This window comes from Panulirus ornatus, chromosome 33 (assembly GCF_036320965.1).
Source record: "Panulirus ornatus isolate Po-2019 chromosome 33, ASM3632096v1, whole genome shotgun sequence".
NCBI classification, from domain to species: domain Eukaryota; kingdom Metazoa; phylum Arthropoda; class Malacostraca; order Decapoda; family Palinuridae; genus Panulirus; species Panulirus ornatus.
Window position 1 is genome coordinate 23,300,908 of NC_092256.1, and position 18,176 is coordinate 23,319,083.

Here is an 18,176-nt window from a genome sequence, read left to right on the forward strand (position 1 = left end):
GGCGAGGTTGTCCATCGTATCGTGTAACATCCCGTCATTCTTCACAGCAAGAAAAGCCATGACGGGAAACTACGACTGTGACGTAACACTCCAGAGGTGACGTCACTGTAAAGTCATGTCTGATGATGTCATAACTGACGTGTATAAGGTTAGGAATAAATCTGTTCACATGTGATCATTTATTACATGACTCAAGTTAGATTATCTTTGACGGTTGTCAGCAACTAAAAAATATGGAATTAATCGTATCTAAACATCTTACTTATTCTAGAATATTTACAAGTCAGATTTGCTTTGATTCACAGTACAGGTATTTATATTGAGCTGTGACATAACATGAAGAGTGTTTTGTAAGCGTGGACACTCTCTTGGTTTAACATGAAGTATGTTTCTGATGGTTGGTGTACCGTAGGGACGATATTAGTGTGGTCGTTCTTCATTTGTTGACCACCAGTGTTGCCAGTGGTAACGGCTACCCTGAGTCTGGGTTTGGTCAAGAAAGTTCAACTCCTCGCGTACGACGGTGCTCCATGATGACCTGAGCATTTAAGAATGGGTGGAAGCAGACACTGTGAGGAAGAGGAGTAAACATCCAGCAGGTCTCCTGTGTCAGGAAGCAGTCCTTCATTCTTGTGTCACGATAGACTGTAGTCACTTGACTAATTCATGGCAGTACTTGATAAACTCCACCAAATGTGTATGATGACCACCGGATCCAAGTGTTCAACCGTGCAGTATTTGTCTCGACAGAACAACATCCATGTGTGTGTGTGTGTGTGTGTGTGTGTTTACCCCGTGTGGCCCGGCCCAGCCTAGCTCACCACCGCCTCACGGCCGCTCGAGCAGTATACATAAAGCAGTTTATTTATAGTGTTGTGGGTAGTATCATATTGCCTAACGCTCACACGAGAGAGGTTTATAGACTGCTACATTCCACACCGTATGTAGGAAACTTTCCTAGAGTTTGTTTATGACTATGTACGAGTCTTAGGATAGCCTGGCCCCCGCTACCAGGAAAGATGGAGTCGTGTTTAGTTTAGTTAGTGTCTTCTTTATTTTATTCGTAGTATGTGGTAGAATTCTGTTTTCATTTTCCCTTATTATAGATTGATACATCGCTGAAGTACTGGGAAAAGATGTCCAGACATGTTAAGCTGAGCTGCAAAAATACGTTATCCTATGACCAGTCTTGCAGGATGGACGTCTTAGGTACTCACGACATGAAGGTGCCTGGCTCATCGTCGGCTCCATCTACCGCTGAAATGATCCTGGCCGAGGGCGACGCCCCCGCCAGCCCTGCGCTCTCTCGGGTAGTTGTGGAACGTGACTTTCTGAAAGGAGAAGCTTCGCTGTGTCGTTGGTATTAGGGGAGGACCGTGGTGAAGGATCGGTACGACGTCCTCAGGTGGCACGCCCTGTGGAAGACCCTGAGGAGGAGGTGGTGGTGGAGGGAAAGGATGACCAGAACTTTGTGTTCGGCCGAGACCCAACCCGTGAGGACCCTGAGGGCTTTCTTGGAGGTGTAGGCTGTGTGGTGGAGTGCTGGGCGAACTCGGAGGAATAGAAAAATATTGAGGCTCCCAGTGAGGAGACGGGGCAGCTGCCGCTGGGCTTTGGGGAGGGCCCAGGGGAGGTGAGGGATGTGTGAGGTGAGGCGGCAGCATATGTATCCCGAATGACCTGTGACCCTGGGATGGGGGGTCTGTCAAGATCTGGGATGGTGGGAGCGTTGACGTATGGGAGGGTGGTGGTGGTGGTGGTGGAGGCATGGCTGCGGGTGGCTGTAGTGTTGCAGCGTCCGACGTGTCTCTTCCCGAGGAAGTGCGTGGCGCCAGGGGCAGGGCTCTGGTCGCTGTGGACACTCGTGCCGCATCTATCGCTTGGCCAAGTGGGGAGGCTGGCGTGGACAGGTGGCCACTGCCTCCCGGGTTAAGCAAACCCATGGCCTGGCGTGGTTCATGCGCCCGAGCCTGGCCCCTGCTGGTGGCCACGTCGCTACCTTCTTGCTTCTTAACTGTCCTGGTGGGATCGTTGTTGTGGTCACGTGTATGCCTATCTGTTACAGGTTTTTGGACCTGTGTCAATGGAGAAGGTCCCTGTTGGTTGGGCTGTGGCAGGTTCATAGACAGATGTATAGGCAGCACGTGATGTGTGAGGTGTGTGGATGATGGGGAAGATTTAGGGCGGTTGTTAGAGAGGTGGACCGTCTTGGACAGGCCGGTGGTAGTTACATACACCGTCAAGTTCTGGGGCGCGGATGAACGGCTCGGTGAACCAGACGACCTGGCCGCGGGTCGGAGTGCCACGCTGGAGTGGTCGTCATGGTTCATCTTTATGGATCTGACCAAGTTGATGGAGGGAGGTCTTGACCCGCGGGATTGGCCCTCTCCTTCTTCCCTTGACCGCCTCTCTTGTGGTCCAGAAGCTAACGCCACTGTGGCGTCTCCTGCTGTGTTTAAGCGTGTATTTCCAGATGAGCCGGGAGCATTGTGGCCATGACTGGGGTGGTTCTTGATGGCCCGGCCGGTGTTGTGATCAGTATGAGGCGGGGTCGGAGAGCCATGCTCGCCATGGCTGGAGCCACCACCTGTGTCTGGCTGGGAACTGTAGTTATGGCGAGGTGACGTGTCTCGCGTGTGTCCCTCCTCATCAGAACTGTTTCGAAAATCTTGCCGAGAATAGAAATCCTTCTTAGAGGAAGCTGAAGCTGTATATGTGCCTTGGAATGCATTCCTATCATTAATTTGACTGACTTGCCGGGGAAATGAGGTGGCGAAATCTCCTTTGATGGGCCCGTCGGTGGACAGGTCAGGCGAAGGAATATAGTGGAGGGCGCTGAGAGTCTGTGCTTCACCGGTGGGGCTGTTGGAGAGATTCCGCTCGTCCAGGTCCCCGGGGTAGCCGGGTCTGTGGGAGGCGATGAGCTGGTCGATCAGGGAGACTGGCGGAGTGGTGGTAGCGGCGTGTCCCCGTCCGCCAGGCTGGGACTCTGAGAAGACACTCCTTCTGTTGTTGCCTGAGGCAGATGTTTTACCAGGCTGTTGCTGTTGTGAAGCTGCGTGGTCACCTGCAGCGGTGTAGCCATTGAGAGCGTCCCGGAAGCCAGTGGGTTTCGTCCCCATTTGTGCGACGAGTTCCAGCTCTCTGCTGGTGAGGGTGTCGATGTTGATGATTCCCCCATCGATGATGCCGCCGTCGATTATGTCAGATTGGTTTTCACCGGCAGTGCCGCCGTCAGCGGCACCACCGCTCACCACACAGGCCCTGCCACAACCATCACTCACACTTCTCACGCCCACTGTCCCACTGCTGACTGCGTCATCAATGTTGTGAGCCGTGATAACACCACTCTCGTATATGATTCCATCGTCGATTATACCACCGTCGATTATGCCACCGTCGATTATGCCACCGTCGATTATGCCTCCGTCGATCACATCCCGGTCCACGAAGACTGAGAGATCCCCTTCGTTCCCAGACTTCGTACCGAGTGATCCGGGGGCGGCGCCGTCAGCTGTGGTGCCCATGTTCGTCACATCCACTTTCTGCAGCACTGTGGTCCCCAGAGGGTTCCTGTCGCTGCTCAGGATCCTCCTGAGGTAGTCCCTAAGCTCCCGGTATTCCTCATCTGAGAGGGAGTACCGCAGAGGGATGGTGAGGGACAAGGAAGGGGAGGTGTGGCGTTGGCGTCTGATGTTGCCGGCCGAGGCTGTGGCGCATGGATGACGACGGAGGGACCTTGCTTGTGGCCGTTGCCGGAGACGTGTCCAGGCGACGGGTGTGTATGGAAGGTGGAGGGTGGTGTGAAGCCCTGAGCTGAGGTCGTGTGGTGCACGATGATCGTCTTGGTGGGGTAAATCACGGTCGGGAACTTCGGCGGTGGAGGGAACACCTCGCCTCCTCCCTCTGGTCCAGGGGTGGTCTGCTTCACGCCCGCATCTGGAATATAAGGAGAATTAGTGTCATCCTGGACCTGTCTCCAGCACAGGTTACTCACTCTTCACCCGTAATATGGCATCATTAATAACTTGTTCTTATAACCCAACAATGTATAAGATCGCGCCAGAAATGAGAACATTTTCATACTGATTGTGTCATGTGATTTCATCGTCAGAAAAACGTGACGCAAAAATGTTGTTGTTAGTAAGTGCACCATGATACAGAGAGGTAGGCAGGACCTGCGTCAGGTTGGAGGGAGGGAGGGGCAGTGATGATCGTGGCCGGCGGTGAGACGTGCCCGGTGTCATCGGTCGAGGAGAGGCTGCCGCCCGGCACCTGCTGGTGGGTGTCGTCGAAGCTCATAGGGAAGACGATAGGCGGGGGCGTCAAGCCTTGAGGAAGGTGGGAAATCTTGGCTAAGGCTGGCGAGGGTGTGGCCGTTGCTGGCGAGGGCTTGGCCGTGGCTGGCGAGGGCGTGGTCGAGGCTGGCGAGGGCGTGGTCGAAGCTGGCGAGGGCGTGGTCGAGGCTGGCGAGGGCGTGACTTGGTTGAGGATGGGTGACCTCGCGTTGCCCTGCGAAAAGGTATCTGAAGGTTGCCTGGAGGCAAGTGGTTGTGGGGAGATGAGGGGCAGCTCCTCGTCATCGTCCAAGAAGTAAGGCTCGGGTCCGGTCGGCACTTGGCTCCTGAGGGTCGTCCGCCGGACCTTCCTCGTCGCGGTAAGAGGTCGTGACACCGTCGTGAAGGATGACGAGGTAATGCGAGGTGGGTTGGACGAAGACTGCTCCTTCAGGATGACGTTGATTCGATCTTTGACTTGAGCGCTGGAGGCTCCCTTCTCCAAGATCTTGGAGAGTTGCCGACCGTAGCCCTCGATCTTGTGGGTCTCCTTCCTGATCCTGTTGGGGGACGACACCTATGGTAAGACTCGGGAGGTAACCAACGCCTTTACGGATAATGACACGTGAAAAAAATTATTACCTCGAGGGGAATATGTCTCCCTTCCACCCCATCACTCACCATCATGTTCATCACGGAGGCAGGCACCTCCGGGACTCGTCTTCATCACACCCTCAGCACCACTTATCGTTGACCTGACCTTTACCGATCAGGTCAGATGCTCTGGTTTAGTGAAGATGCGTCTCACCTGACGCCTAAGGGTCAGGTAAGGATTCACCTTCACGAAACGAAGGTTGAAGACCGAATTGTTGGACTTGAGAAGAATGAGAAGAGCCAGCACGAACACTCTTACACCGAGCCTGACATTACTACATAGATCTTAAATAAATATCACATGAATCTTCTACGTGAGCTTAACTAGAATAACTGAAGATAGTTAGATTTAGTAATGTTCCTGGTGGGACCAAGTGATGGATATGTACACCACTCGCAACTGATTTATTCGGTTTGAATTATGGTTGAGATATTTCAGGTTCATAATGTAAAATGGTAGACGCAGGATATGCCGGGGCTACGCACGGTACAGTCATGGCGAGCTAGGCTGCACCGTACCTGTGTCCCAGGACGTCTGTGACGTACACCACCACGTGCAGGTCGTCGTTAGCGTCCACAAAGCCGTACTGGCCCCGCAGGCGACCGTCCGCACCCTTCTCCTCGTGCCTGAAGAACCTGGCGCCCGTCCTGCCGCCGCGGGTGTCGTAACCGAATTCGTACGTGTTGTTGCCCTGCGGGTGAAGGCTGCATTCAGTCACCGTGTCATACAGGGGGGACGGGGTTGCTGTGGTCTATAATAATAGCATGATATACGTATATATATATATATATATATATATATATATATATATATATATATATATATATATATATATATATATATATATATATATATATATAGGTGTCCCTGTGGGTATAGATACAAAGGTTGTTAGATGTTGGTGGTATGAATAGAGGCGGTGTTGCAAGCATACGTCCCTCAACAGATGTCGTCACCGCTGGTCACCCTGGTCCTCCTCTGCACCCAGGAGTGACAGATCAGAACGAGCGTCAGTGTTCTCAGTCACTGAGAGAGCGAAGATCGAATAGAGAACACCATGCGTGGTGGGTGAGTGGGTTCGTGTGTGTGAGACGGGTATATGTGTGTGTGTGTGTGTGTGGAGGGAGGGAGGCTATCATCCCTGGCACCGGAGCGTGGGCCCATGACACTCTCACCCCTCCTCCTCCTCCTCCTCCTCCTCTTGACATCACACTCTCACTGTCCCATCCCCGACCTTTCTTGAATCCAGCCACGGAGGATACAAGTGCAACTTCAAGGTCTATGCTGGAGGCGCGTGTCTAATCCTGGCGTTCACAAATCCAGCCCAGTAAGACATGAACCCAACGACACATCCACGCGCGCGCACCGCTACACCAGCCTTGCCACCCAGGCGTCACGTACGAAATCTAGATACACTTTCTCTTCCATTTATTCAGATTTCAAGGGAGAAATACATTTCATAGGTGATGAAGGCCTGGGGACCATGATGTCCAGGCAATATGTAGGCTTCTATGAGTTTCTCAATCCGGTCAGACCTGCTGACACCAGCGTGATGTGGCTGGAGTGTGTGTGGTACTGTGGTTGCTGGGGTTAGAGTGAGGTACTTCCCTGTAGTGCACGTGTTAGGGAGGACATTCGTGCCACTACGGAGGAGGACACCTTGATCGTTGACGGATGCTCAGAGTTGGTAGGAATTAGACGAAAATAGAAACAGACCTGGTGGTGGTGGTGGTGAGCGTGGCCCGTCCCCCTCTCCCCCAACTGACGCAAGTCATAAAGAGATTAGACGCGCACGATTACCTCACTGTAGTTATTTCTGACACGGAAGAAGATTTATCATCATCATATCCTAACATTAGCGCCAGAATTTGAAACCAGGAACCAAGTTTCAAGTTTTCTATTTGGAAGAAGTTCAAATATCACTTATCAAACTGACGTTTTAGACTTTTAAGTTTTTTTTTCTATCATATATTTACCTCAGTGCGCGGGTTTATAAACGCTGACTAGCTAGTCATGAGCTGTCTGCCCACCAGGTTAGTTTGCTCGGAAGTTAATAGAAATAAACTTTGCAGTCTGCCACGAAGGCCAGGACCCGAGTGGACACGTTCCACATACTCCACACCCCTGATGAACCCGTGACTCAGGACGGTTATTAAGCCTCTGCTGGTCCGATTACCATCGAAAGTTGAAACATTTTTCATACCATTAAGGTGTCATCCTGGGAGAGGGAACCCTGGCGGAGCTGTGTGGTAAGTGGACAGTGAGAGGGATGCTTACACGAACCTGACAAGTGGGAGAGAAGTGGAATATGTCAGGCGGTAGAGGAGGGTGTTGGGGTCCAGAGAGGATGACCGCACCATCGTCCTGTGGCCGGCTGTACTTAACTTGCTGCCCAGATTTGAGTTGTGATGTGTCGTGTGTACAGGCAAGCCTCCTGCCTTGAATACTGTCACACGTGAGACGTTCATGATATATGTAGAGGTTGAGACAAGGACTTGGCCGTTCATACTGCAGCCCAGCCTAATGGTGTTGTACAGGTATAAGATCTCATTCTCAAGGTAAACAGGCGGAGGAAGGTCTTGGCATATGGAAGGTCTCTGAGACAACATCTCACGTCGAAGCCTGGTAGACATACCCCTCCCTCTTCGGACGGTGCAAAGCGCTGGTGCTGAGGTGGCGCGTGTGGTCTGACCCCACATTCTGTGTTATTCTGGTGGTGCCAGGCTTGTTCGGGGCCCTTTTGTGAGGTCAGAGGAAACCCTGATACCCCCCTCCCCGGATGTGCCAGGTGACCCAGTATCAACACATGACCAACAGTCGTTTCTAGTGTCATCTGTGAACGAGTTGGGCTGGGCTGCCTCCTCTTCCCAGCGTCGCAAGTCGAACTTCGGTCCGCGAGTTGCGTCCATATCTTGCTGCACCACGGCGGTCCCTCGTGCATGTGCAGCCCTCTTGTTAGCTAAGCACATAACAGTGCATGGCATATGTGCTACAGGTACATACATAGTCGAATCCCCAAAATATCCCCTTAATTTTAAGCAATCACTTCCCTTCATGTGAGAAATAGTATATATATATATATGTATATATATATATATATATATATATATATATATATATATATATATATATATATATATATGTATATATATGTATATATATATATATATATATATATATATATATATATATATATATATATATATATATATATATATATATATATATATATATATATATATATATATAACTTTCTCCCTCCTACTCTCACTGCCCATTAGACTCTCCCTATGCCTTATATTATTTACCCGTACGTTGTGACACTTGCTTCTCATTGCTGTGTATTCATTAACCCTCCGTATCCCCAGCAGTACACTCTCACTGCCCCCACCATGTTCCTCTTCCTCTTGGGGATAATCCGAACTTCCCGTACACCCGGCCAACACACACACACACACACACACACACACACACACACACACACACACACTCGCGGGAGACAGCCTGGCTCTCCTCTGCGTCTACACAAGGCAAGGAAAACGGGTTTTTGATTATATATAATTTGTGAAAGTTGTTGTGCATAATGTTCTACTCTGATAGTTTTTGTTGCTTAACTTCCTGAGTGTGTGTGTGTGTGTGTGTGTGTGTGTGTGTGTAATTACCTGCTTTTGCTTACTAGGGGCAGGTTTCTAGTCACGGTTCCCGAACAAGAAATGGATTCCATACGTCATGCAGTTTCTTGACCTGCTGATATTTGCTTTCAGTAAATTTTGACTTTGTAGCATTCTTCCTCTGTCCCATGACTCCAGATTTGGTCAAACTTGTAATAATAGTAATAATAATAATAATAATAATAATAATAATAATAATAATAATAATAATAATGATATTAATGATAAAAATGTTAATAATGATAATAATAGTGATGATAATGATAATAATAATAATAATAATAATAATAATAATAATAATAATAATAATAATAGTAATGATTATAATAATTATGATAGTAATATTGATAATGATAATAAAAAAGAATAATGATAGTAATAATGGTGATAATAATGCTAACTCGAGGTATACACTTTCTTAGACATGAGGAGCAGAGGTGTGATGCGTCCGTGTGTGGTGTGTTAAAGGTCTCCAGCGTGCACCCGAGGACACAGCCACACCTGCGCGGGTTCCAGGAGGGCGGTCACGTATGTGACAGTCAGGTATGTCGTAATGATCATGAAGGGCAAAGTTAGGTCCACAAGAGATTCCGTCGGACGACGGTATTTGTAGAGTTATAGAAACACCGGGAATTATGAGTGTAATTACCCATATAATGAGTGAGGCTGTGCAGGAATGTGAGTCGTGTCCACTTGGCTGGGTGGTCATGTGTGCGAGTGAGCGCGTGTGAGGGGAGGAGGGAGGAAGGTGAATGTGTTCATGGCCTCCGCTCCTGACCAGTACCCGTGTCTCCTCCTCTCGCCTCTGGAAACGTTGTGAAATATGCGTATCTCGCAGAGTGAGTGTTGCACTCAAGAAAGTCATGCACGCTTTCTGGCGAGGAAGGTGAGGGCTGCTGCCGCCCGTCATGCATGGCGACGGAGCCTTCTGGAGTCACTGGAAGTCACTGGCGTTTACACTCAAGTACCGCGTGGAAAAAGATACGTTGTTATCAGGTTTTGTGAGTGCTTGTAAAAGGCATCTCTCATAACGATTCGCTTTATGCGCGCTCTGGCGGAGAATCTTTATTTGTAGCCTCAGGAACGGTTTCGCAAGTATTTATTACGAGTTAAGTCACGCAGGAAACATTGTTATGATCAGCACAGACGAGTATAACAGACTCGAACGCCACCGATAAAAACAACCCCGCCAAAATATACGAGATAGAAAACTGACAAAAGTTTTGTCTCTCTATGTGAAGATTTCTTTTTGTGATGAAGGCTCCGGTCACGGACCTAAGTCCTCACCGAGGCCAGGTTCCCAAGGAAATATATATCAAGAAAAAAAAAAGGTTTGATGTGAATGAAAAGGAAAGAAAGAAGAATATAAATAATCTTGAAGGTTTGAGGAAGTGGATATATATATATCCACAACCAGGCCCTACAGACCTTTTCGTGTTTTACCGAGGACGCTTCACATGCCCTAGTTCAGTCCATTGACACGTTGACCCCTGTATACCATGTTGTTCCAATTCTCTCTGTCCCGTTCACGCCTTTCACCCTCCTACATGTTCAGGCTCAATATCTTTTTTTTTCACTCCACCTTCTACTCCACTTTGGTCTCCTGGTTCTGCTTCCCTCCACTTCTGATAGATTTACCCTCTTTGTTAACCTTTCCTCATTCATTCTCTCCATATGTCCAAACCATTTCAACATACCCACTTCTGAACTGTTACGTGAAACTACAAACAAGAACTGTTACGTGAAACTACAAAGATGGACTGTTACGTGAAACTACAAAGATGAACTGTTACGTGGAACTACAAAGATGAACTGTTACGTGAAACTACAAAGAAGAACTGTTCTAAAAGATGTAAAGAAGTACTGTAATGTTACACAAGATTACTGAGGGGATGGGGGTACGTCATGAGGCATTTGTTGACGCCGACGGTATGCTGAAATTTCAGAAAGTGAATGGTCGTCGTGGGAGCTTAACAGATGAGGCCCCACGAGAGTAGAACTCTCTCTCTCTCTCTCTCTCTCTCTCTCTCTCTCTCTCTCTCTCTCTCTCTCTCTCTCTCTCTCTCTCTCTCTCTCTCTCTCTCTCAATCATTTTCGAATCATACTGAATTCTTTACAGAAACTCTTCATCTGCGACGGTGTTCGAGTACGGTAGGTGCTGGAAGACTGTAGACTCTGGTTAGCTAAAAAAAAAAAAAAAAAAAAAAAAGTACGATTTTAAGTAACAATGATTGTGAAAGTTGGTGACAGTAAACAGTCGATGTGTCCTCACTATGACCAGTAACGTACAGTAATACTGGGGAAATAACTAGATCCGGGAAGACGTCTTGATGGTATGATCCCCATGTAATTTTTTTTTTTTCCACGAAGAAAATTAAGACAAAATAATATCCGGATGATCGCGACTGATCTCGTTTTCTTTCGGGTGAGAGCGTCTCGGGTAGAGCATGGACAATTATCATGATAATTCCACAGACCAGGAAAAAAAAAAGAGGGGGTAGGGTGGGGGAGAGAGAGACTCTGGGTGGGAGGGTAGTTATTGGGTGAGGACGAATGGAAAGTGAGGGGGTTTCCTCTACCCCTCCCCAACCCCACCTCCCACCCCTCCGAGACGAGGTAGGGTAGGGAGCGGGAGGGAGACGCGACGCGCGCTAAAACTGGCTGGCTGGGTGGGTGAGTTCGGGGGCGGAGGGTGTCTCCTGCCGACGCCCTCACCTGAGGCTGTTGGTTATGTATGGTGGGTACGTTAGCAGAGGACCACAGCTTGTGGGTGAGGGAGGATGTCAGAGCCTCGTGACAGAAACTGAGGTCGTTGAATCAGAGGATGAAGTGGTACGACCAGGAGAGCGGTGGTTGACTGAGGAAACAAGTGACGGCTGAGAGAGAAATTTTTGAGCCGCCAAATGATGTCAGAATCTGGAGGTTCCAGTTGATGAGGCGAGCAACGCGTGTGTTGGTGTTGGAATAACCACAGACATGGCTGGAGCAGAGCCACAGTCAAGGTCGTGCGAGGTTGGACACGTAAATAGGATTACTGAGAAATGATGTAAAGTTAGGAGAATGACACCAAATGGTAATGAAACGAAAGAAAGAAAAAAAAACTCAGGTTTATTATAGGGACAGGGGTCCTGCCTGGATAGGGTCAGTACTGCTATTGCCTGAAACCCTAACTCTCGTTGGCAGGATAGAGGTGAAAACACAAGAATTATTCCCGCCCTATATTGCAAACTGGAGTTAAAAGCCAGTTGGACTTTTTCGTACACGTATCTACAATTCTTAATGAGAAAAGGGAAAGGAACGGAAAGAATGTGAAAAAAATAAAATTGTGTAGAATGTGTGATAGTGTATGTAGTTTTAAGTTGAAATTAGACGAGTAATGAGCCGGGAAGCAAGATCACTCCTGACCCTGAGGGTGCAGGATGGTTCCAGGCATCCTAGCCAGGTTGTTGTGGTTATCCCTACCCGCTAACAGCAACTGCACCACACCCCCGTCGCATTAGTCTCAGTAACACAAGACGAAGTGGTGGAGGCCTGGTCCATTGTGAGGGACGGCCACCATCATAACTCACAATTATTTCGCCACAGAAGCGATGTTTGTGGAGGAGAAAATCCCTGAGGTAGCAGGTGCCACATATTTCTGCTCGTCACCACACTCAGTGTCGTATCTCACGGTGGTAAGGTTCCCCTGGGCGTAGTGTAGACTGTGCTCTGCTACCTACACCGTGTGCACTTCTCCGCCACCAGTAATTGTGATTGCAACCACATACACACCGTAAACTTTCTTTTGCCATCACGATATGCATAAATTTGATTTCTTGTCAGGTTGTGGTCATTGTGCTGTTATCTGCCACTGGTTTAGAAGAATATATATATATATATATATATATATATATATATATATATATATATATATATATATATATATATATATATATATATACAGTGTGTATGTTTATGTGTGTACTGTATGGGGAGGGAATTTTCCACACGTTCCTCATCTCTTGATCCTTCTCTGTTATCATGCTTTGTCAACTTGTGTATCCTTCTTGTATTTACCGTTTCAACATTCAGTTTATTCCTTTCATCCACCAGTCTTACTATAGTACAGGTGTAGGGCCAATTACCTTGGATCGTCAGTGTGTAGGTCACGCATGGCAGTGTCTGGGAAGCTGTGGTACAGCAGACTCACTGATACGAAAATATGGATTATCAAGAGCAGCAAACTTCACCCTCGCAGCTCAGTAAATGCTGTAAACCAGTTGTATTCCGTGGCCGTGAGGGTGGCTCCTCTACCATATGAGGAAGCTAAACCTATTGGTTCATGATGATGCCATCAGTGAAGAGGATTACTGGACCAGTGTTGTGCCTGAACAGTGCACCTGCAGGAAGAGTACTCACGAAGGAATACGAGTCATGACGTTCATTCGTTATTTCGCATTTCGTAGTGGTACGTGTGTGCTGAAGGGAACCACGTTTTTACGCAAAAGAGGTGATCATTTGGGTCTGTATCTCTGTAAGGATGCGTTTAGGGAGGCCAACAATGAGAGTGACTACCCACTCGTGAAAGCGACCACTAAGGGCATCTCCTTGTCTTATATGAGTAATACTAAGTTGGATCTTAATCACACTGGAGGTACAGATGAAATCTGATTCTGTTGCGAGGTTATCCTTAGCTGGAGTTTACTGCTAACCTGTTGCGTGTCGAACCCTGTCCAAATTTTAGCAGTACTTTACGAACATACTGACCATACGAATTCACACCAGCCGAGCCGGAGAATGACCCTCCTTCCTCAAGATGGCATGTGAGTAGGAAGAAAAGATCATGGAAAATGAAGAGAAAATATTACTTTATCTGCAACCTACAGTAGTATTCAGAGGGTGTGGTGACTCTGTGTCGTCCTATGAGGCAAGGAACGCTGCCAGCTGCGACACATGACTGACGGTCTGGTTACCCCAAGACCTGATTGGTCCAGGTACTTGACGGGCTGATCATGAGTGTGTGTCTGTACTGAGGACGGGGTGTGTAAGGCAACTCGAGGCGTTTGTTCGCTGATGTGTGGTAAACGCCAGTAATGTTCGTTGCCTCAGTGGTGTAAGAAAGGTGGTAGATGATAAAGCTTTCACAGAAGGGAACGTAAAGTGGTAATGATCATGACTTGAGATGGACTGAATTACTGGCGGTAATTACTGGCAGGAGGTGAGTAACTGACTACGGTGGGTAATACGTGTAGATGGATCACACACCAATGCTTGGATCACACACCACTGCTTGGATCACACACCACTGCTTGGATCACACACCACTGCTTGGATCACACACCACTGCTTGGATCACACACCACTGCTTGGATCACACACCACTGCTTGCGGGATGTTGGTGATCCCCAGTGTACACCAGATGAACAGAAGGAATGACAGGAGTGTATCCTTGCTCTGTGATCGCGATCCATGGCCAGGAATCTTCATCAAGGTCAAGACTTTCATAAAAAGAAGGGGAAGAGAAAAAGAGGGCGAGAAAAAGTACACCAGAAGCTGTAAGTGTCAGTTGTAGCTACGATGTTAACTCCTATAGCGGAACGGGACGACCCCTCGGGTATTATAGTGTGAACATTACTTGACCCTCCTGGTTGAGGTCAAAAGCCAGGCCATCGTACCCAAATGGATGGTGCCGTCCGGGTCGATGTTTATGAAGGTGCTGGTCTGGTGTACACCGACAGGACAGGAAGAGGGAGTTCCTCATCTGGGGACTATAGATGGAGTGGAGATGACATGCTTGTCTTTTCCGTGGTACTGAAAGACGTGAATGCGTTCTCTGTGCCACGGGAATCAGTGCAGTGGACAGAGGAGCTGGTCATGATTATTGGTGCATTGCTCCAAGGATTGCATCGTCGACACAATCCCAGGGTCCTGATTCCCCCTGACCTCCCAGTATCACATACAACACAAGAAAGGTTAATTAACACACTTCACGATCCCTGCGTCTCGCTACCTTGCATCATTTCAGGTGAGCAAACGCACAGGGAACGTTGACTCACTTTGTTGTTGAGGGAAGCGTACTGTATGTTGCCGTCGTCTTGGATGAGGGACGCGCGACGGTCTCCGTCGTTCTCCAGCATCACGACGGCCCCGTCGGGAGACGACCTATGCTGGATCCTCAGCGACTGCACTCCCGGAGGCTCTAGTATCCTCCTGGCCAGACGAGGCCAAGTGTCCGCTTGTTTTCTGTCCTTAAAGCGTAAGGCGTCGCTCGATGCAGTAAGCGCGACAGTCAACCACAGTAGGAGAAGCCACATGGAAGCCAGGCCAGCCATTATCTTACCCTCAAAAAACAAACACACACATACAATCCTCTTCCTCGTCACTTCATACTGTCACTAATACAGTACGCGAGGACAGTCACACGGGGCTGAGATCACAGAGGAGCGTGACGCGGTCTATAGCGACATACGGGGCAGCCTTCTCATGCCGGGACCTGCCGTGCATTGAGCTCATCGTCAACCCCCCACCTGTACTTATACGTCACCCGCTCCCCCCAGCGTTGTCGTTCTCCAGCCGTGTCGTACGTATTCATCCCCCTCCACCTCCTCCAACACCCGCCTCTTCTCCCCAACGCACGTCACACATTCCCTTTACGGCAGCTGCTGCACTGGTAACAACTCCAAGCTTGAAGTAACACCGTCTCCTTCGGGAGGCTTCCCTTGTGGCTCTCTCGTCCTTGTTGAGTTCTGGGGGCGGGAGGTGGTGAACACCTGACCCGCTGCCACTATTGCTAACATGAGAGTCATGGTTTGTGACACACACACACACACACACACACACACACACACACACACTGAACAGCTATTTGTCTCGTGTTTTATCCAGCAACAATCTGTCGCCCATTAATATACAAGTCTCTCATGGAATGAAGAGCGGATGACAATGAAATGACACTGTTCTAACCCTCAGACTTGATGTGGGCACTAGTGCCTGTGATCAGTCCTAAAAAAAAAAATGTGTGTGATGTACGGGTCAGTATATTTTGGGTGACAGGAGACTGGTTTCAATGCATTGCATACGACAGCTATGCAAGAACCAGGATATAATACACAAACAGCCGCTGGCGAGAGTCAGGAGACGTAAAGGGATTTAGGCACAGCTTCACCCTCGAAGACCTTACCTCTTTCAAATTATTAAGTCAGGTTAACCTATTTTCTGGAAAACTTATGTAGTTTTTTTCACTTAAGAATTGTTTTTGTAAACCAACATGCTGATTCATACTGTTATCTCCACTATGAAAAGACGCAATTTTACAGAATTAGTTAACTTGATAGCAGCAGGCTACGAGTAGGATTTTGTTTAATTTGTGTTCAAAAAATCATGAATCAAAACATCTGAAGGACATCTCGCTGAAATGATTACTCATGAGATAACAGGTGAACATATAATATTGATGGTAGTCGCTCAAAATGTATCCAGAGCAGAGCAGTCAAAATGTTTGCGTCGTGAATTATAACTGAAAGACCTTTCAGCCGGTAGATGCGATCTCAAAGACAGATATTCTTATCTTGCTGACTTCAGTATTACCCTACAGTGGTTCTTTCGGTTTTGTTATTCCTGCAAAGAAGAGAAGAGAATGGGTTACACCAGCGTTAAGTGGTGACAGCGGCGTCATGCCTCACCGACAGCGACAGCCTATCACTAAGCTGGCTGCACCGTTCGCCCGGTAGTCAAAAACTATTGGAGGTATGAGTGAATAAGAACACTTATTTGTTTACAGATTAAAAAATTATGGTATTATTTTATATCAGTCATATGGATAAGGTTGTAGCACGCAACTTTTATATCACCCTGGGAATGCATGATAGATCATCATACATAATGGACCATAATAATAGAACTGGTCGAGGTGTATTTATTTACCACTGTAAATCCCTGTCAGAGCCACTGTGTAAAGCTTTATTTTGTTTTATCTTCTGAGTTCACTGTACGACACTTTCATCCGAACAGGTCTCTCTTTAGGTTTCCGTAAATCATTTGGTCAAACACTTACAAAGTCATAGAGGCTGCCCCTTTGTAGTATTTAAATGTCTTTAAGGAGTTTTCTCTGTATATCTTTATAAACCCCATATTCATGGGTTCAGAGACCGAACAGGTGCTTAAGCGTGACTTGCCAAAGATTAATGGGTTTATTTCACTTTCTTAGAATAATGATCATACAATGACCTCCCAAGTCGGCGTGGTAGGTTGCACCAGCTAGTCCTTTGTCAGCGTCCACCTGCAGCCCGGAACGCTCTGTGACACGAAGGTCCAGACGTTTCTCGTCTGGAAGGTCACTCATGTTAAAGCCTTTGGTCAGCCGCTAGGAATATCTTGACTGGGCTGGTGTCACACCATAAGGTAGACGGTGCGTAAGACTCTTGACTGAAAGAAGTCAAACTGTTTTTCCTGTGAGTATTATCAGTGAAAGACGAGTCTTCACCGTGAAAGTTAGCTTAGGATCGTCATTCATGTCTATAACCTGTAATAAGAAATATATATGGCAAGAATCAAGCAGTCCGCGGGAAATAAAAGTGATCAGTCTTCTTATGGATGGGGTGGTAAGGGAAGTAAATGCAAGGGTTTGGGAGAGATGCGTAGGTTTGGCGAGGGATGATTATTTCAAGTATAGAAGTGTTTGAATATCTTACTTTTCTATTTTGAAACAAATAGTTTTTGGCGCCAAAAAAATTCCCTGAACTATTCTTCAATTTTGAGGAATTTTCTCAGAAAAATAATTTCCTTTAAAAACTCAGTATAAGAAGTATTTTTCATGCTGAATACAAATCTGGTGTTAAAATATTGTTTAGTCGACTTTACGATATTCAGTTCAGCTATTAATTGAAGTCAATTTTAAATATTTTCTGTTCCTTTGTATCGCATTTACTGAGTATTTATAGGATACTTAGAGCATTATGATATATTTTCCATGATTATTTCAGGTATCGAAGTATTTGAATATCGTGTCTTTCAATGTTGAAACAAAGTTAAATTTTGAGGTAAAAAATCTGAACTATTATCTTTAATTTTTGTCATTTATCTCAAAAAACAAAAAAACAGATTTCCTTTAACAACTCATAAGTATTTTTCTTGCTGAATATAAATACGGTGTTAAAATATCGTTTAGTCCTCTTCATGACGTTCAATTAAGTCAGTTCTAAAGTATTTCTGTTACTTTGCATCGTATTTACCATGTATCGGTAACTGAGAGCATTGTGATATATTTTTCATGATTATTTCAAGTTTAGAAGTGTTTGAATGTCTTACTTTTCAATTTTGAAACAAAAAGTTTTTGGTGCCAAAAATAACCAAACAGTTGAAAATGTCAGTCGGGTAGCATATGTCAAAAACCAAACTTGTTGAGTGGCGCCCCCCTTCAAGTGGCACCTAGGTCACCTGCCATACTCTAGGTGTGCCACTGGGTGTAAGGCATGCATGGGACAAAGTGAATTGCAGTGATGCGGTATACAGGGTGTGATGTACCGTCATTGGACTGAACCAGGGGACTGAGGCTTTGGTGTACTTCACATGACAGCTAGAGAATGGATGTGAGTG

General features: G+C 47.2%; 1 protein-coding gene across 1 annotated transcript; it reads right to left on the reverse strand.

Annotated features, from left to right (window-relative positions):
- Positions 1–164: 164 nt before the first annotated feature.
- LOC139759616 (uncharacterized) lies at positions 165–15,063 on the reverse strand. Its single transcript, XM_071681964.1, is given in 5 exon segments — positions 165–3,692; positions 3,695–3,939; positions 4,179–4,837; positions 5,451–5,623; positions 14,639–15,063. Coding segments are annotated over 5 exon segments (3,810 nt in total). The 5' UTR covers positions 14,915–15,063; the 3' UTR covers positions 165–1,235.
- Positions 15,064–18,176: the final 3,113 nt, after the last annotated feature.